General features: G+C 35.4%; 2 protein-coding genes across 2 annotated transcripts; both read left to right on the top strand.

The window, feature by feature from the left end:
- The first annotated feature begins 1,424 nt into the window (after positions 1 to 1,424).
- LOC110318935 (olfactory receptor 4C16-like) lies at positions 1,425 to 5,780 on the top strand. The gene is made up of 2 exons (XM_021194281.2): positions 1,425 to 1,451; positions 4,809 to 5,780. The coding sequence occupies exon 2, from the start codon at positions 4,848 to 4,850 to the stop codon at positions 5,778 to 5,780; it is 933 nt and encodes a 310-aa protein (XP_021049940.1). The 5' UTR covers positions 1,425 to 1,451; positions 4,809 to 4,847.
- Positions 5,781 to 16,586: 10,806 nt separating this feature from the next.
- On the top strand, positions 16,587 to 17,513 carry LOC110317465 (olfactory receptor 4P4-like). The gene has a single exon (XM_021191912.1). It carries the CDS (start codon positions 16,587 to 16,589, stop codon positions 17,511 to 17,513), a length of 927 nt encoding a protein of 308 aa, XP_021047571.1.
- Positions 17,514 to 21,492: the final 3,979 nt, after the last annotated feature.

Genomic DNA, 21,492 nt, shown 5'->3' with positions numbered 1-21,492 from the left:
CACATAAGCTTGATTTCATAAGTAGAAAATCAACATAATGCACATGAAAACATTTTTAAAATTGGAAAGACTGAGTGTCTTCTGAATGTGATAGGCATTTGTAGACTCCAGAAGCCCTTCTGACTAGTACAGTTGCTTACAGACCCTCACTGCTAAATTGGCATCCTTTCTGCCTTCCACCTCAGAAGCATATTTTTTCTTTCTAGTTCCTTTTCCTAGACAATCTTAAACTGTATTTCTTGATACTCGAGGCATTCTCTCTGAACACACTCCTTTGCCCATTATTTCTATTTACAGAACACATTACTGAGTCTATTTACTTTCTTGATTTATAACTTAGAAAGACTAACTTTCTGGACTTATTCATCTTACATGAAGTTAGGGACATCTGTAGATGGCCTACTCAATTTTTTTCCCTTTCCGAAGTTCTGACTCAATCCATCTCAAGTTTCTTAGTCTTTTTGTTCTTTTATCTAAAATACTAAATAATTTTGAAAAAGGAAGGGATTGTCTGTTCCCAGTGACATGAGTTATTAAAACAAATGGAAAGATTTTTTTCTACTTTCAAATTCAGAGCTCTGTATTCATATTAATTCTAAAAAAAAATAAACAATTTTGAGATCTTGAAAGGTATCTTCTATAGGTTTCATCATTCAGATCTTCTCTCTAAATTAGTGTTTATAAATACCTTGTAAGTTCACTGTAGGTAATACAATATCTTCCTCCTGTGCTCTATTCCACAGCTGTGGCAGGTCAATTTTTTTTTCTGGTTTTACGACATAGGGTTTCTCTGTATAGCCCTGGCTGTCCTGTAACTCACTTTGTAGACCAGGNTGGGCTCTAACTCAGAAATCCTCCTGCCTCTGCCTCCCAAGTGCTGGGGTTAAAGGCGTGCGCCACCACTGCCTGGCTGCCAGGTCAATTCTTAATAGAAGCAGAGATTCATGATACAAAATCTTTTTTCCTAATTATATGTTATCTCTTCTTTCTTGCTTGCTAGTGTCAGCTTCATTTCCATTCCTGCATTTCTGGTTGTTTTTTTTTTCTTTGTTGTTGTTGTTGTTGTTGTTGTTGTTGTTGTTTGTTTGTTTTCTCTTCTGGCAACTTTGGTAAAACTGATAACACCTCTGTAACCTGTGTCTTGTTACTGTAATCAAGGATGATTCATTTAATATTGTAATATTGTTATAACTGTCTAATCAGACAGTGCAAATTAGATGCATTATAGCCCCTGAAATGTTTCTCATTAGCTGAAGAAGGGAAGCTTTGGGTGACAAAACTGCCCACAATGTCTAGTACCATTATGTGCTAGCCTATTCCCTCTAGAGGGCAGAACGTCCTATTGGAAAGCTGCTATTAAAAGGCTGATGAAACTTATATAGCTAGTCCTCTAACAGGTGAGAAATATTATTTCTGCATTTTTGATTCAGAGATACACTATTACAGATTTGGTAAATATGTATATTTACTATGTTTCTATACATTGCATGAAAATATGATTAGAATACTCTACTAGCCCCTGGAGGAGAAGCATTAAAGTTAATAACCCAGTATACTTTTAAAGATGTACTCTTATGATAAATATAAAATACTATCTTTGGGAAAAAGTAATTGTCTAAAATCAGTGAACTCCTTATAAGAAAGTAATATGTAGTGTCAGAACATACTTGTACTGCTTTGAGTAAAATGTTTTTTACTTATAATATTTTGTAAAACTGATGACATTTTATATAGAAATAGTAAAAAATTATTGGCCTTTTCTTTAGAGAGTTAATGATAGTATGTTGTGGAAGAAAATTCTATTGCAGAATTTCTATCAATGAAGTTATCAATAAAATTATTAGCATATACAATGTATGATAATAAAATAAGTATGTAAAGGACATCGATATTATATGGGAAAGAAAGGGTGAATTTGATATACTATTATTTGTTATTATTTCATAAGGTGTTAAACTATGAAAATATTCCCCCCCAAATTTTCATGTAACGTGGTCAAATGAGATTAGGCTGAGCAAAAACTATCTATGTACACCCAAAATTTAAAATACATTATTTCTAACTAAAATTTAGAGGAAAGGATATTAGGGAATAATGATATTGACAAAATTTCTCAGAAGTATCTTCTTTGTGATGAGCAAGTGCAGTATTAGTGGAATAGTGTATATTAGAGTATAGGATGATTATTTTCCACGTTTCTGAGATGAAGTTCCAAAGCTTTCACCCTCAGTGGACATGCACCCAAAATGTACTTTACAAACTTCTTTCCAGATAAAGTTCAGACCAACTATGTCACTGGTGATGCTTAAAATATATGTAATGAAGTTGAAGGAAAAATAACATGTATGGGAATGTTGCTAATGTCTCACTAATTAGCTACTTTCTTACAGAAATTAGGTATCATCTTATCAACCTTAAGCCCTGAGAAAGAATGACTACATAGTAATTTTTTCAAAATTGTGGAAACTATTTAAGAAAATAGACGTTACAGGTATTGAATAGTGTACGTTTCTGTTTCTTTGCCCAGGTTATTTCCCAGTGTTTGTTTGGTTGATATGGTATGAATCATGAAATTAAGTCATATTTTGAGAGAATTGAAGAGGATTTATTATGTAATGCTTTAATTTAAACTCTTACAGGCTAAAGGAGTTGGGACAGCTGGTTATACTTCATGGTAAACTATGAATAGAAGTCAAGTTTAGTGTGTGAGTTTCTGAAAGACATAAATCTCACATCATTAAGTTCAACACTGGTAATTCTTTAAGATAGCCTGCTGGAGAAGCAGATTCTTTACAGCAGGGGCTCTTTAAATCAATGTAGAGCCATGGAAGGAAACACCAGACACTCATGTTCGACATCCTCTATTCTCTGCCTTTTCATGTTTACTATTATTCAGATCTCCTCCATCACCTACAACACCTACATAGCATGTAGTCACTATTATTTTTGACCAGCATAACCAACTGAAATTTTATCCATCTTGTTTGAAAAGTTGGGGTAAGTACAGTTGACTTTTCAAGATATATTGCATTTTGGTGCTATTTGTGTTAAGGACATTGAGGTATGCAATGTCTTATGAAAACCTGATGGACTATACTTATTACTACTTTTGTAGAGGTATGGGGACAGCAATGGTTCACATACAAAGACAAAAAGAAGTATTAAAAAATAAAAACCAAACCAAAACAATACAAACAATAAAAAAAAAAATCCCAAACCAAACTAACAAAAAGCTCATAGAACAGTCAAAGGAGAATACAGCTTTTTAAATATTCTTTTTGCATGCCTCAAGGATAAAGGATTCAAATCTCAGTTTTTCTTGTCAATGTAGTCATTCTTGTGCATGTCAACATCTCATGTTATATGATGTTGTACAGAGCATTGGGGTCTTTCATTCTGAATAATTTAGAAAACGTATTAAGATAGTTTGATATATGTCAGTTTTACTTTTGCTTCAGTTTGGAATTTTGTCTTAGCTTTCTAAATTATGAATGTAATTGCCATATACTGCCCATGATATATAAAAATCTACAACAAAATAATTATGGAAATAAATCTATAATCTGAATGACATTAGCAGTAATAGATAAGGATCATTTCATTCAAAATGCAATATAAAAATTGTGCTTGAAACAGTCAAGAAGCATCCATTTCTCAACAGACACTGCATTTATGTTCAAGAGCAATAAAGACTGGAGATGGTAGATTTTCATCTGTCTGTGTACAGAAATTTTCTTGACTGAAGCTTGAAGACAAAAGTCACTTGAATGGAAAAAGGATCAAAGTGTAAGACAACATTGACTAAACTAGTCATTAAATAAATACTTCATTAAGACTCACAATTACTTTTAATTTAATTCTGATTTGTTATTTATTTTAAATAAGTTGCATTCACTTAATGAAAAATTAACCTATTATAAACATTCACAGTATATAGATTAATGGAAAAATTTACCAGAGTTAATATAATCAATGAAATGATTAAAATTATGTAGTATTTGATAAAAATTATCATATATATATCATACAAATGTATACTTATAGATAATATAAACTATTTTACTATTTGAGTGCAATTTCTATGAGTATGAATAGCCTAAGGTGTGAGGTTAAGAAATAGAAGAAAACTAGATGTTGAGATATTTAGTAGTTACTAACAAGGGTAATTCTTTTCTGTTTATACATAACATTTACAAAATACCATGAAGATTGCTTGAAAACACTACCATATTTTGTGCAGATTACTGGCATTTATTGTTCTTCTTTCAAGGAAAAATACCTAAAAATAAGTATAGTATCAATTGTAAATGTTGGTAATAAATATGTAACATAAATGGAAAATAGGAATTTTATAAAATGTGAGGGCTAGGTAATTTCACCTCATCACTGTCAAGCATAATAAGATTATTCTCAATATAAGAAAAAATATTACATAAATTATTGCCACCAGATTTTTTTTTACTGTGGAACAATGTGAAAAATAAAGGAAAGTATACATTTCATTTTACATTAAGTGAACTGCAAAACTAATCATAATCATACTAAATTCAGCAAGTTTGTGATGGGGAGTTCTGTGGAGAAGTCAATTTTATTGGGTTTCTTTAAACTGCAGACAGAGAGTGGGAACAGCAGTTTAATAATCAATAGTTGGAATACTTTTCTCCTTATTTTTATTAGATATTTTCTTCATTTACATTTCAAATGCTATCCCCAAAGCTCCCTATACCCTCCCCCTTCCCAGCTCCCCAATCTTAGCTTAAAATAATCCTCCACACCTTGCAGTAAACTAGTTCGTATATCTTTTCCAGATGACACATTTCATTTGGTTTCCTTCTCATCCATGAAACATGCAGCTGAATATCAATGTGACAGAGGTCATTCTTCTTGGCTTGACACAGGACCCCAGTAGAAAGAACATAGTGTTTGCCATTTTCCTGCTTTTTTACATGGGGACATTACTGGGTAACTTGCTTATCATTGCTACAATCAAGACAAGCCAGACCCTTGGGAGTCCCATGTACTTCTTCCTGTTCTACTTATCCTTGTCTGACACCTGCTTCTCTACAACTGTAGCCCCTAGAACAATTGTGGATTCCCTGCAGAAAGAGGCCACTATCTCTTTCACAGAGTGCATAATTCAAATCTTTACATTTCATTTCTTCGGCTGTCTGGAGATCTTTATCCTTATCCTCATGGCTGTTGACCGATATGTGGCCATCTGTAAGCCCCTGCACTACATGACCATCATGAGACGCCGGGTCTGTGGGGTATTGGTGGCCATAGCCTGGGTGGGATCCTGCGTGCATTCTTTAGTTCAGATATTTCTGGCCTTGAGTTTACCCTTCTGTGGTCCTAATGTGATTGATCACTATTTCTGTGACTTGCAGCCACTATTGAAACTTGCCTGTTCAGACACATATTTGATCAACCTGCTTCTAGTGTCCAACAGTGGAGCCATTTGTACAGTGAGTTTCCTTGTGCTAATGCTCTCCTATGTCATTATTCTTCATTCCCTAAGAAATCACAGTGCTGAAGGGAGGAGGAAAGCCCTATCTACCTGCGTATCCCACATTATTGTGGTCATCCTTTTCTTTGGACCTTGCATCTTTATATACACATGCCCTGCAACAACATTTCCTATGGACAAGATGATATCTATATTTTATTCAATTGGAACACCTCTGCTCAATCCTCTGATTTACACACTGAGGAATGCAGAGGTGAAAAATGCCATGAAGAAGTTGTGGATAAAGAAAGCCGTGTCAGATGATAAAAAGTAAATGAGGTCTCCAATAATGTTTTTCATATTTAACATTAAATTAGATATCAATGAAATGTTATTTTTATTAGGTTAATATACCGGTTTCTTAGGGAATGGGGACTATAAGTTCATACAATAAAAAGAAAATGTAAAACATACTTTGGTTGAGTTGATTTTATGTAGTAGGATTATGCATTAAATACAAATAAGTATGACATTCCTTGGTCTTTATTCATATTTAATACTATGTTTCTGACTCTCTATCCTTTCTGTTCTAACACCACTTTTGGTTGTGATTGTATTTTCTGACCTTCCTGTTGACTTCTGAAGTTTCTTCTAGATAACTGTTTATCTGTATAATCACATCTTGTATTCAAAGCCTGATCAGGTTTACTGCTCCCAGTTACTTATTCTTTTAATTGATTTATTTTTGTCATTTTAATATAAGCTCGACATTCTACCTTATCCTTCCTCTGTCAAAACCCTCCCATCTACACCTTACTGATGTTTAATTAGACCTAAAATGATGTCAAATTTATGACTTCATTTTTTTAGTAAATGTTATTCCATTAATGTATGTATATATATACATATTTCAATTATATATTTTTATAAAGACATTTTGATTATGTCATAAACTTGTGTTAATTTCTGAACTCAGCAGATTGTGACAGATTATAATAATTGTAGCAAGTACTAGCAAAGATGAAATGCTTACACTTGAAGAAATTTCTCTTATATTTGGAGATTGACTCAGAATTTTACCTTGTGCTTATTAAAATAGAATACTAGAAAGCTAGCATTATTCAGAAAGAAAAATTTACTTGAGAATCTCTGATGCTCTGTTCTCAATATTGAGGCTGCATTTACAATAACCCTTGTTCTATTCTTTTGATTTGAACTCTTCTAATTTAATTATTAAGATTTACCTTAGAATCGAAAGAACAATCACTTCAAAGTAGGGTATTTGGATATATTTGGAGAGTAAACGAAAGCAGAATGATGCAAATCTGTATTTCAGGTTTTGAAACAGAATCGTATTATTACAGATGCAAATTATTTTAGTGAATTTTGAATTAAATTCTGAAGAAAGTAGTATTAGCAAAGAAGAAGCAGACCTTTTTATATTAGGAGGCTGTTAATTTCATCATTATCATTAATATTCCAGTACTGAAGAATAATGCTAAGAAGATTTAAAGATTTGAATAATTTAAATATTTTCTTGTGTATTTTTTTCATAGAAAATATTAAACACAAGCCTATTTTACCTTGAGATCTTTTATTACTTTCATAAATAGTAAGTTGGATGACAAAATTTATATCAATTTTGCTGTATGAGAAACCACACAATTTCTTCATTTCCTTTTTCAAATTACTTGAACTTTTGTTTTTCTTGTGTACTTGAAATTAAACATAATTAGTCACTCATGCTGGTCATGGGCTCTACCACGAAGTCATAATTCAACCTTAGGTTTACTTTAGTCCAAAATAATAATCATATTTGTGTGTTTGTGTGTATGTGTGTGTTAGAAATCTGTAGAATCTACAATGAACCAAATGAGAAGTATATTATATATCTCTTCTTTTTACATTCTTTGAGTTTCAGTCTCAATCTTGACCATGTTGTCCTCATGAAATACCTACAGATTGACTCTTTTGTTGCAGCATTTTTAGTTTTAAAATCTTGTTGACAGAATCATACTTGGTCAAGTTTTTTTTTTTAATTAACTTATTTATTTGTTAGATTTTCTTTTTTTACATTTCAAATGCTATCCCAAAAGTTCCCTATACCCCCCCCCCACCCTGTTACCCACCCACTACCACTACTTGGCCCTGGCCTTCCCCTGTGCTGGGTCATATAAAGTTTACAAGACCAAGGGGCCTCTATTCCCAATGATGGCCGATTAGGCCATCTTCTGCTACATATGCAGCTAGAGACTCAAGCTCAGGGGGTACTGGTTAGTTCATATTGTTGTTCCACCTACAGGGTTGCAGCCCCCTACAACTCCTTGGGTACTTTCTCTAGCTCCTCCATTGGTGGCCCTGTGTTCCATCCAATAGCTGACTGTGAGCATCCACTTCTGTGTTTGCCAGGCCCTGGCATAGCCTCACAAGATGCCACTATATCAGGGTCCCTTCAACAGAATCTTGCTGGCATGTGCATTAGTATCTGGGTTTGGTGGCTGATGATGGGATGGATCCCCGGATGGGGTAGTCTCTGGATAGTCCATCCTTTCATCTTAGCTCTAAATTTTGTCTCTGTACCTATATCCTTTCATGGGTATTTTGTTCCTTATTCTAAGGAGGAATGAAGTATCCACACGATGATCATCCTTCTCTGTTTTCTTGTGTTTTGCAAAATGCATCTTGGGTATTCTAAGATTCTGGGCTAATATCCGCTTACCAGTGAGTGCATATCTAGTGACTTCTTTTGTGATTGGGTTACCTCACTAAGGATGATATCCTCCAGATACATCCATTTGCCCAAGAATTTCATAAATTCATTGTTTTTAATAGCTGAGTAGTACTCCATTGTGTAAATGTACCACAGTTTCTGTATCCATTCCTCTATTGAGGGACATTTGGGTTCTTTCCAGCTTCTGGCTATTATAAATAAGGCTGCTATGAACATAGTGGAGCATGTGTCCTTATTACCAGTTGGAAGATCTTCTGGGTATATGCCCAGAAGTAGCATTGCTGGGTCCTCCGGTAGTACTATGTCCAATTTTCTGAGGAACCGCCAGACTGATTTCCAGTGTGGTTGTACAAGCTTGAAATCCCACCAGCAATGGAGGAGAGTTCCTATTTCTCCACAACCTTGCCAGCATCTGCTGTCACCTGAATTTTTAATCTTTGCCATTCTGACTGGTGTGAGATGGAATCTCAGGGTTGTTTTGATTTGCATTTCCCTGATGACTAAGGATTTTGAACATTTTTTCAGGTATTTCTCAGCCATTCGGTACTCCTCAGTTGAATATTCTTTGTTTAGCTCTGTACCCCATTTTTAATGGGGTAATTTGAATTTCTAGAGTCCAGCTTCTTGAGCTCTTCGTGTATATTGGATATTAGTCCTCTATCAGATTTAGGATTGGTAAAAATCCTTTCATAATAAGGAAGATAATGCACATGGAATGTATAACCATACTTGTTATTTATTTTTACTTTATTATTTGAGAGTTATGATTATCTGTGCACTATGTATGTGCTTGGTATCCACACAAAAATCAGATAAGAAAACTGGATACCTGATATTGGAGTTGTAAATCGTTTTGAATCCCAGTGTGGGTGCTAAGAATTATATCTGGGTCTTCTGCAAAACCAACCTTAGCTTTATAACCACTGAGTCATCTCTTCAGCCCAATATGTACCTTCTTTGTCTCATAATACTTAGGGACAAATGGTGAACAAAGCTCCCCCATGTTTGTTGTCACACTTTTCCCATAGACTGTGACCCTACATGAAATCATTTCCAGTATTTTATATTAAAACTGCAAATAAGACTGAATGTGCAACTTCTGTAAGTATATTGGTTGAAGTAAACACTTTAACGAAGGAGAGGATAGAAATCCGAGTAGTGAAATGGAAGCATTGGTAAGGCGAAATGATGACTTTGACCTGATAAACTATTTTATATCATTTGGACTGTCAAAAATAGCTTCCTCTTCTTTGAAAGAGAAATATGTTTTTCACATCTATACAATGCAGTTAACTCTGCAAAGTGGCTGTCAGTCAGTAGTATAGTAGTGTTTACTTTCTACATAGGCATATTACTATCCCACTTATTGCTTCCGACAGCAACACATTCCTGTCAAGGAAAGTACAGACTTACCTTACATAGGCATAAGCTATAGCATGAAACAATAGGAAAAATAGCTTATAAGTACAGGAAGGAACTTGATAGAACTTCAGTATCAGAGTGAGTTCTGAAAGTTTTTAGAGAGGTTGTCAGAATGCAAGGCTAGAGAACAGAAATAGATACAACACACTCAGACAGGACTTTAGATTGGATATGACCATATTTTACTTGATTGCCCCTAGAAAACAATGGAATGAATGCTTATTCCTCTACCTTAGCCTGTGACTTTGTTTATAAATAGAGATACTAATGCTAAACTAGTCCATTGTATGAAATTAGGAATAGAGATAGGCACACTCAGAGGAATGTTGTGTGCAAATGACAACAGATTGAAATGATGTTTTTACAAATGAAAGAACATACACATAGGCCAATAAACTCTCAGAATCTAGAATATACATGCCACAGATTCTCTTCAGAGTTCTCAGCATGAATCTATCCACTGCTAGTGTGACCTCTGACTTTATCCTTTGAAACTGAGAAAATAAGTTCTTATCCTCTAAGCCTCATGGTACTTAAGGACCCTTTGAAAGTCATCAGAATAATTTATAGGGAGCCATTTTTGCCTGCTTCTGTGAGGTCCTAACTACCAGGCAGATTCAAGGTAGGTCTGGGTCTTCTGAAAGACTTCTTGGCCATCTGATGAATGGAACAATAAGAGGAGCTACACCTGAAGCTCAAGTTGAGGGAATGAACACTCTATTAATTTCGCTGGAAGAAGCAGGACTCAGTGTGGGTACAAATATCCTATGTATTTCAGCCATTGTCTCTGCTAGCTTGTGACATTGTTTCTAACAATACTGAAAAATATATAAAAAGCTTTAAGAAATGCATTAGTAGCTGATATGGTATAGACCTGCAGCCCTCTTGATTTCTACCTTTTGCCTCTGAGTCTTCTTTATGTCTTTCCTATAATCATCCTCATTCCCCACTCAGAGGACTGTTTGACTACATATCATCAGGATCCATGCAATAATTATTTTAAGATTCTTAGGAGATGTCACTTACTGTAACATATAGGAGATTGTCATATTATTTTCCCATTATACCTACAAAAAGTAATAATTTTTATAAAGGTCAGCAACATAGATTTATTATATGCCATTTTCACATAGTCTTAATGGTGAAACATTTTAGCAGAGACCAGGTTTTGATTTTATGTGTTACCCTTTGCCCAGTCTGCTCAAATTTCTTGCTGGTACCTCTTTTACAACAGTAAATGCTATGCCATTAAATAAATCAAAATATATACATTAAGAAATAATTCCTTGTAATATCCAACCACAAATTCATATTACCATGGCTGTTTAAAATTGCAACTTTCATTTTTCCTAATATACAATTTAAATAATTTCCTAAAGACCATGAAAAATTTCAATATAATGTTTGGGAAAAATACAGAAAACTAAGGAGTGCTGGAATTGAGAAAAATAGTCTACTTCAAGGAAGGCTATTATCAACTAGTTATCTCATACCAAATCATCAGCCTAGATACATAAATACAACTAAATGTATTAGACTGAGCAGGTTATATTTATATTATATATTATTATATTATATATACTTGTAAATATATATATATCCTATATATGTACATTCTCATCTATATTATACACATGTGTATACATTATACAAAATACAATATAAAATATGCAACATACACATATTCATAAGAATATGTATATGCATATATATAGACACATAAACACACACACACACACACACACACATATATATATATATATATATATATATATATATATATATATATATATATAATGTATTTAACAAGAGTTAATGAAAAAGAAACCAAGAATTGGAAATAGAACAAGAATGGATTTATGGGAGTGTTTGGTGAGAGAAAAGCAAAGTGAGGAATGGTGTCATTTTAATCTCAAACAATAAGAGAAATAAGAGAAGAGAAAAAAATCAAGTAGACAACAGTATTAAACAAAATGAAGTAAAAGATATCACATGAACGAAGGTCATACAATCTGAAAAATATAGATGTTTTAAACCAGATAACGTAATTTGGAACTTGCAATGACATTGTAAGACGTATGTCTTAAAGGAACTTGAAATGGATGCATTTAAGTTTGAGCTTAATTATATTATGAAAAAGACGAATTTATTTATCAATAGGTTAATTAATAGTAGATTAATTATTAGTAGCCTTTATATTTAAGAAGACTATCAAGATATAGTTATTATGTAAAGATTCAATTCCTGTGAAGACAGTGGTAAATTGTTTAGCTTACTTTTTTCCCTTAACATAAGTCTTGTAGTATGCTGTGTCATATACCTAAATAATTTAAAATATTTTTGAAAATACATATGAAAAGCTAAATATGGGTAATTAAAATAAACATGAGTTTATTTTTGACATATTTCTCCCAGAATGTCCTTGGGGAGTGTCAAGTGAGATTTCATCCAGTGCCCTTAAATTCTCTTCTGAACTGCCACTGCACCAGAAATGTTGAACCCTTCAGGACTGGACTTGAAGCTTCATTATCTTAGAGAAGGAAGGAAGAAAAGGGCAACAGGTCAGGATGCATCTCCCACTTTTCACATGAATCTGATGAGACTTTTTTTCATTTTCAGTACTCACAGAGTAAGTGCTAAAGACACCATTTCTTCTAACCAAAATCCTACAAGCACACAGAGCATACTGCTTATTTGATTTAATTTTTACCTCCTGAAATATCTACTTGTTATTTTGTATTAAGATAAATTTTTAAAGTTCATTGTCACAGATAGATAGGAATTGGTCAACATTGAAAGGTAAGCTTTCTTATTTTACTTTCTGTATGCCATCCTTTCCCTTTTTGCTTTAAAAATATTTGACACTAAATAAAAATAATAAGAAAATCTAATCTTATTTTCATTCTTTCCAGCCAAACCACAATTCTCATGAACTATGTATTCTAAAAATATAGCAGCTTGATAACTGTTTTTAATAGCCTTAAATTTATTACATTTGTATCCTAACTTATTTTTATAGTTTGGGAGAAAGTTTGACAGAAAATTTTCGAGGATGTTTTCCAACAAAAATCTGTCACAGAAAAACATCATTGAAGTCTTAATTGTAAATTTTAGTTTGAGAAAGGTGGAATAGAATGTGAAGAGAAGTGAGGATACAGGTTTAGTTACTTAAGATAGAAAAGTGATGATAAAATCAAATATCTATAAATAGAATAATGTAAATCAAAGACTTATAATTGTACATTATACATCTAAAAAATTTCTAAATAAAAATATTTCAAGAGAATATCCAAAAGGATACTCTTGTTTATTTAGAAATTTGTTAGATGTATAATGTACACTTTTTTGTAAGTTTGGAGCTGAGACAGAAGGAAAGAGCATCCAGAGACTACCCCACCTGGGGATTCATCCCATAAACAACCACCAAACCCAGACACCATTGCATTTGCCAGCAAGAGTTTGCTGACAGGACCCTGATATAGCTATCTCTTGTGAGGCTAGGCCAGTGCCTGGCAAATGCAGAAGAGGATGCCTACAGTCATCTATTGGAGGGAAAACAGGGCCCAATGGAGGAGCTAGAGAAAGTACCCAAGGAACTAAAGGGGTCTGCAATCCTATAGGAAGAGCAACAATATGCAATAACCAGTACACCCAGAGCTCCTGTCTCTAGCTGCATATGTAGCAGAAGATGGCCTAGTTAGCCATCATAGGGAGGAGAGGCCCTTGGTCTTGCAAAGATTATATGCCCCAGTACAGGGGAATGCCAGGGCCAGGAAGCAGGAGTAGGTGTGTTGGGGAGCAGGGTGGTGGCAGGATATAGGAGACTTTCAGGATAGCATTTGAAATTATAAATGAAGAAAGTATGTAATGAAAATAAAAAAATATATATCCTTTTGGTACAGAAACCAAATTTTCATTTTCTGTAAGTGTTTGGTCTGATTATTCCACATGATAAGCAAGATTTTTTTTTCAGGATTTAGATTAGGGTTTCCTTAGTAAATTTGGCTCCTGATTTCTGTACCTCTATCCATGATATCAGGATATACTATGCTCCCTGTGTTCATATCAGTGCAAGCCTTTTACTACAAAGTAGTTGTTAAAGTAGCTTATAACTTCTACAAAAACCCACATTTTGGGACACAATAAAACTGCCGAAGAAAAAAAAAATCCCTAGAGGGTCCCTTGTTTTTGCCTCAGAAATTTTCACAATTTTTGTTCTTTTAAAAAAATAAGTCAATTAAAGACAATGAACTTACACACACACACACACACACACACACACACACACACACACACTAGCTAATTTTAGTTCTTAAAGCATATTTAGATATATGCCTACATAGGACTTGCCTATTTGGATATCTTTGAGATCAATACCTTGTGGTAGAAAATATTGCATAGTATTTTTTACATGAGATAAACAAAGCTAGCATTATATATGATATGTAGTCATTATGAGAGAGCCCATTCTATGCACAGGAACAGCACAATCATAAAGATGACCTCCCATTCTTCTGGACTTAGTGATTGAGGACTTAACTGACAAAGATTATTCCTGGAGGGAATAATTTCTGTAAGAAAATAACTAAGACTGTGAAAGTGTAATTGAGTATCTCCCCTGCCCCTACTTTTGCATTCTTTTTGTGGAAAACTCAAAGTCAAATTTACATCTAACAGATCATAGATTTTATTCCAATCATATTAAGAACTTAAAAATACAAGGGGATTTAGTTTTATTCATTCAAAGAGCAAATACAGAATTACAGATATTTCTGTAAATATAGTAGCTGATTCATTGTGTTTCTTGTATTTTTTTTTAATAATATTTCTTTGTCCATTCATTATGGGACAAGAGTGTATCTACTTACATCCACATGACATGTGTCAATTGTGGACTAGAGTGCAAAGGCAATTCCTTCTGCAACTCAATTTACATCAGTAAAGGAGAAAAATCATATTAAATAATAAAGAACAAGGCCTTCAAGTTTTTGCCGAATTTGAATAAAGATTACAATATCTTCCTTACTGACCTAAATCCCACCTAATATATAATGTATTGTTTTCTGAAGCCATATTAAAATAATTAGGTTGAGTTTCTAATTAATGAAGCAAAGAAAATCTCACTGGTGCGTAAATTAAGATATACTTTGATTATAATATCCTTTGATGATCACCTCCTTTATACCTCAAATGTAACCATGCTATTCCACACATTTTAAAATTCATTTATAAGCACTCAACTTCTCATAGACATGGCTTTTTCAGATACCTTTAGATTTTAGTCATTTATTTAAAACCTTTTATTTATGCTTACATTATATGGTTTTCCTTACTGTCATACAGATTCAGTTAGGTTCCCGAAGGTTTGCTTTGCATTGTATGAACATACGATACTCTATTTCTGCTCTGATACAACTATGTATTTAGTATTTAGTATTTAGTATTTAGTATTTAGTATTTAGTATTTAGTATTTAGTATTTAGTATTTAGTATTTAGTATTTAGTATTTAGTATTTAGTATTTAGTATTTAGTGTTTAGTGTTTAGTGTTTAGTGTTTAGTGTTTAGTGTTTAGTGTTTAGTGTTTAGTGTTTTGTGTTTAGTGTTTAGTGTTTAGTATTTAGTATTTAGTATTTATTTAGTATTTAGTATATCTTTTCCCTTTTTCAAATGTTCACAAGGTTCAAATGAATGTTCTTATTTTATAATTTGTCTTTAAAAAATTAATTTATATGTGCATAATGCCAACAACTGAGAATAATATGACATTGATTTTTAATTTGCATTCTCCTGAATTTAGATTTATAACTGAACATTTTCTCACGTGACACTTTCAGAGATTGGGGGAATAATTAGAAGAGATGGTGTTAACTTGAGATCAATGGGTAGAACATGAATCAATCCATAAGATTCAATACATAATCCTTTTCTGTTAACTGTATTTTCTTGAGATTTACTTGTAAAGTACAAAGGGTACTAGTCTTTCACTGTTTTAATTCTTTATCTGACATTTTCATTCATGAATAAGGTTGTTTGAGTTACTTTTGTAAAGCTGTCTGAATTGAGCATCTATGTGACAAATTTTAGACCAGTTACTAGAGTTACAGAAAATAAATAAGAAAGGAAGGACATTTTTTTTTTCTTTTCACTGAAATAGTTTAAGGTGTTTTTCATCATGCAAATGCAAAGGATCTGGTATAGTGAAAAGGAGTGGTTCAACATAAAGACACATGCTGTTTAAACAGGTGGAGGGAAGGCAGTCCTCTGGATGTGTCCTGTGTCCCTGAAGGAGCTAACCTCTAAAGTGATGCCAGAATCTGAGCAATTGTTGCTAACAATTGGGCCTCGGAAGTGACTGGAAAATGAACTGGGGAATAAGGTGAAGTCAAGGAAGTCATAGCCTCTTTGGATACTGGACAAGAAACCACTCTCCTCCACGATCATGCTAGTTGTTCTTTATCACATATATTATTCTTTTTAATTACGGTAAGTTTCAGTGGCATCTCCGAGTTTGCTGTGAAGATACTCAATAATGTGACATGTTTAGTCCACGGAAGTAGAGTGCCGACACACACTTTCAGAATTCGGGTATTTTAATCACTAGGAAGGACTGAGAACTAGAATAGCCTTTTCATCCAAAACAGAACAAAACAAAACCCTTCATGCTGTCAACTTGTGAACTTTTCTCTCAATTTGGAAGTTAAGAGTATGTGTTTCAAATAACTAACTACCTTATTTCTAATAAGTATAAAGTTTTAGAATTTCTCCAACAACTAAAAGTAATTTATCATTTTCATTACAATCAAATTTTAGTTGCTCTCTGTGCATATATTCTCATGAAGGAACTTATTACACTTTCAACTATTGCGTGCATCTTACTTATATATTTATTGGATCAAAATGACTTTGAAATAAGTAGAAAGACTTGAAATGCCAAGGTTTCAGACACAGCATTTTCTCCATCTAAATAACTAGGCATGCAGAAGTGATGGGATTTGGAAACATCACAGAATTTATTTTTCTGGGACTTTTCCATAATGAGAATGTCAAAGCAATGTGTACTGTGTTGTTCTTGCTTTGCTATCTTGCCATTCTCTGTGGCAACCTGGTTGTTCTTATTACTATCAGGGGCAGTCAACTTAGTGAGCAGCCAATGTATTATTTTCTCAGCTATCTGTCTTTCATGGATGTCTGCTTCACTTCCACAGTGGCCCCTAAATTGATAATAAACTTATTTGTACAATGTAACACAATCTCCTACAATGGCTGCATAGCCCAGATGTTTTATGCCCACTTCTTTGGTGCCACTGAGATATTTATCTTGGTTGCCATGGCCTATGATCGGTATGTAGCCATTTGCAGACCCCTTTACTACATGATCACCATGAGTAGACAGGTATGTTACATGCTTGTGATAGGCTCAGCTGTTGGTGCTTTTATACACTCACTTGTGCATGTATTTATTGTTATCAGACTTCCCTTTTGTGGCACCAATGAAATAGACCACTATTTCTGCGACATATTCCCCCTGCTGAAACTGGCCTGCACAGACACAAGACTCCTGGTTATTGTAGTCATTACCACTACAGGAGTTCTGTCCATTTTGACCTTTCTTGCCTTGGTCATTTCTTATATCATCATTTTGTCCATCCTGAGGACCAGGTCATCAGAGGGCCGCCGCAAAGCTCTTTCTACCTGTGGCTCACATATCACCGTTGTATTCATGTTCTTCTTGCCACTCATCTTTACCTATGTCCCAGTGGGTGATTCTGTTGGGGATGACAAGGTGTTTGCTCTGTTTTACACCATGATTGCCCCATTGTTCAACCCTCTCATCTACACCCTGAGGAATACAGACATGAAGAACGCCATGAGGAAGGTGTGGTGCCAAGACAAACTGTTTGAAGGGAAGTGAAGCCTCTGCTGGTGAAGCTTTTTTTCTCAGTCTTATCTTATCTGCAGAATAAGTGTGAGCAACACAGCAAGATAACAAGACAGTGTATAGTCAACAAAAGTTGCAAAACCCAAGAAGATAAGACCCAAAGCCATGAGGACTGTGTATATGGATCAATCAATGAATTAAGTCTTTTCCCTTTTAATAAAAAAAGATTTTTTGTCCTTCATCATCACAGATATAATGGCTACTATTATATGGTTATGGAAAAATTAGAAAGTCTGTATACCTCAACAATTTTACTCTATTTTAGTAAATGGATATTTTCTCAGAGATAGTTATCATAAAGAAGTTCTAATCACATCATTCATGGTGCCTTTTCTATAGATAAATAAATAAATGTCTAAAAGATCAACACTGTATTTGGCATGTCCATTTGTGTTTTTTTGTATTCACCTCATGTTTCACAACCATGTTGCTGAGACTTTATGGATATAGCTTCCATTGTTACCAGGAGACACAATCTCAAAGCAAAATCCTCTATTCTCTGGTTCTGAGTCTTTCCTCCCTTTCTTCTGCAATGTGGCCTGAGTCTTAGTTGTGTGAGTAATGTGTGTGTGTGCGTGTGTGTAATACATATATTATTATATTTATCTTTAATTAAATAATTTTTAATTAATTATTTTTTCCACACCACATTTTATCCCCCCCATCCACATCCCATACCCCAAACCTCCTCCTCACCCCCTGTCTCCACATGGATGTCCCCATGTCCCCACCCCACCCCCACCCCACTTGACCTCTAAACAACCTGGAGCCTCCAGTCTCTTGAGAATTAGGTTTATCATCTCTGAATGAACACAGACCTCACAATCCTCTACTGTATGTGTGTTGGGGGCCTCATATTACCTGGTGTATGCTGCCTATTTGACGGTCCAGTGTTTGAAAGATCTCAGAGGTTCTGATTAACTGAGACTTCTGGTCCTCCTATAGGGATTACCCTTCTGTCTGCTTCTTTAACCTTCCCTAATTTAACACAATAGGGGTCAGCTGCTTCTTTCCATTGGTTGGGTGCAAATATGTGCATTTGACTCTTTCAACTAATTTTAGGGTCTTTTGGAGGGCAATCATGCTAGGTCTCTTTTTGTGAGTGCTCCATAGCCTCAGTAATAAAGTCAGACCTTGGGATCTCCCCTTGAGTTAGATCCCACTTTGGGTCTGTCACTAGACCTTCTTTTCCTCAGGCTCCTCTCCATTTCCATCCCTGTAATTCTTTCAGACAGGAACAATTATGGGTCAGAGTTGTGACTGTGGGGTAGCCATCTTGTGCCCTTCCTCTAGCCTTGAGCAGGCTAATCAGACCTTAATTGTTTACCACAGTCAGTCTTCTGTGTAGAGTCTTCCAACCCAGGTGGAAGTCTCCTCTCTTGCCCACCTGCATAAGCAGACTGCCTGTTGAGCTGCTGAGCTTATTTTTCAACAGAATCCAGCTGAAACAATGCAACATAACTCAGCCAAAGCAAAGGATGGGTCTTTGAGTTTCCCCTATAGAAAAGCAGAACTAAAGCTGGGCATGATGGCGCACGCCTTTAATCCCAGCACTCTGGAGGCAGAGGCAGGCATATTTCTGAGTTCCAGGCCAGCCTGGTCTACAAAGTGAGTTCCAGGACAGCCAGGGCTACACAGAGAATCCCTGTCTCGAAAAACAAAACAAAACAAACAAACAAACAAACAAAAGCAGAGCTAAAACTAAAACTTGGAGCCATGATCAGAAATATTTTGTGTTGGCTTCATTCTTCGTTTGCTTGCCCTTCCTTTTTCATTTTTAGTCTTCCTTTCAGATATACCCAGTTCTCCTTGGCCACTGAATGGCTACACCTCCCTCTCCCTCATTTGATGCCTTGTCTTCCTGCTGGAGGTTGGCTCTATAAGTTCCATCTTCCTACTGTCTGGCATTTCATCTAAGGTCCCTCCCTTTGAGACATGAGAGTCTCTCACTTCTCAGTTCTCTGGTGCATTCTGGTGGTTCCCCCCAACCTCCTGTCTCCCAAGGTTTCCTGTTTCCATTCTTTCTGCTTGCTCTCAGGGCTTCAGTCCTTTCTCTCATCCAATAACAGATCCCTTCTCCCAAACAAATCCTCCAGCCTATCCACTTTCCCTCCCAGGTCCTTCCCTCCCTCCCCATTTGTGATTGTTTTCTTCTTCCTTCCAAGTGGGACTGAGGCATCCTCACTTGGGTACTTCAGCTTGTTGACCTTTTTGAGTTCTATGGACTGCATCTTGGGTATTTTGTACCTTTTTTCGAAGGGGGCATTAGTGAGTATATACCCTGCATGTCCTTTTAGGTCTGGGCTACCTCACTCAGGATGATATTTCCTAGTTCCATTAATTTGCCCACAAATCGCAGGATATCCTCGTTCTTAATAGCTGAGTAGTATTCCGTTTTGTAAATGAACCAGGTTTTCTGTATCCTTTCTTCTTGTATGGGGCATCTGGGTTATTTCCAGCTTCTGTATGAACATAGTGCAAACACATGCCCCTGTGGCATGGTGTGGCATATTTTGGGCATATTCCCAAGAGTGATATAGCTAGATCTTCAGGTAGATATATTTCCAATTGTCTGAGGAACCTCCAGATTGATTTCCAGAGGGGTTGTACCAGTTTGCAATCCCACCAGCAACGGAGGCGTCTTCCCTTTTCTCCACATACTCTCCAACATGTGTTGTTGAAAGACCAGGAAAAATCCAGACCCCCTAGCAAACAGAGTAAAGCCAAGAATGTAGGTTAGCCAGTTCAGTGACCCTGTTCCAGGAACTGGCTGACCACAAAAGTTAGATTAAAATCTTGAGAACAATCTTGAGAAGCAGGGAGTTTCCCTTTGTGATTTTTAGGTCCCCCTTGTGATTTTTTCACTGGTATTTTTCCAGTAATGCCCTCCCTACCCCCGTGGATTGTGTTTTTTTTCCTTTAAATAGCCCTTCTCCCAGATACTTGGGGTCAAATTCCTCTACCTCTGTGTGAGATATGAGTTGGCCCCAGTATGCTGGTTCCTATCAATAAACCTTGTGTGATTGCAGCAAGGATGGTCACTTGTGAGTTCTTGGGGAGTCAGGTCATCCGGAGATTTGAGTGAGGGTCTCCCCTCTTGGGGGGTCTTTCATTGTCACCTGTGGTTTTGATCTTAGCCATTCTGATTGGTGTAAGGTAGAATCTCAGGGTCGTTTTGATTTTCATTTCTCTGATCACTAAGGACTTAGAACATTACCTCAGGTGCTTCTCAGTCATTCAAGATATCTGCTTTCTACGGTGGTCTCTACTTGTATGCCAAATGGAACCATGCTACCAGAAAGGTGTAAGACTTGCCAAGGTTCAGTAACCTCAGACCCCAGGAATCTTAGAGATTTTAGAATAACAGGAGTCAAGCTGCATCCTCTCTGTCTCTGTAAGTACTCTGGAAAACATAATCATGATACTCCACTGAAAGTATCATAGGCATTCAGCCATGTAGCTTATCACTTGGAATTCGTCTCTATACTAGTGAGGTATCTAGATAGCCCTGAGTCTTCGGCCAGTGACTCTTCTTTCCTAGGTATTCCCTCCCTGAAGAAATATATAATCCCTGGTTCACCCTAATAATGTGTAAGCACCTAAATATACCTTCAATTAAAGCAATATGAATAAGCAAGGATTATCTCAGAGAGCCATTTTATGAATGAACACTAAGGGCAGGCCTTGCCTTAAAGAACAGCACTTAACACTCCCAAAGGGTTTTCTCCTCCAGCTCCTATGGTACACTTAGTCCTCACTCTGCCTTTCCTTCAATCTCTGCTCAACACTTTGTCTCCATATTACCTCCCATAACAATTTTGTTCCCCCTTCTAAAGACTAAAACATCTACACTTTTTTTTCTTTTTTTTTCACTTTTTTTATTATTATTTTCTTTATTTACATTTCAAATGCTATCCCGAAAGTTTCCTATACCCCTCCCCCCCCCCACCTC

The sequence above is a fragment of the Mus pahari genome, chromosome 3 (genome assembly GCF_900095145.1).
Source record: "Mus pahari chromosome 3, PAHARI_EIJ_v1.1, whole genome shotgun sequence".
NCBI classification, from domain to species: Eukaryota; Metazoa; Chordata; class Mammalia; order Rodentia; family Muridae; genus Mus; species Mus pahari.
Note: the sequence above shows the minus strand (reverse complement) of the source record. Positions and strands in the feature narration are given on the sequence as shown.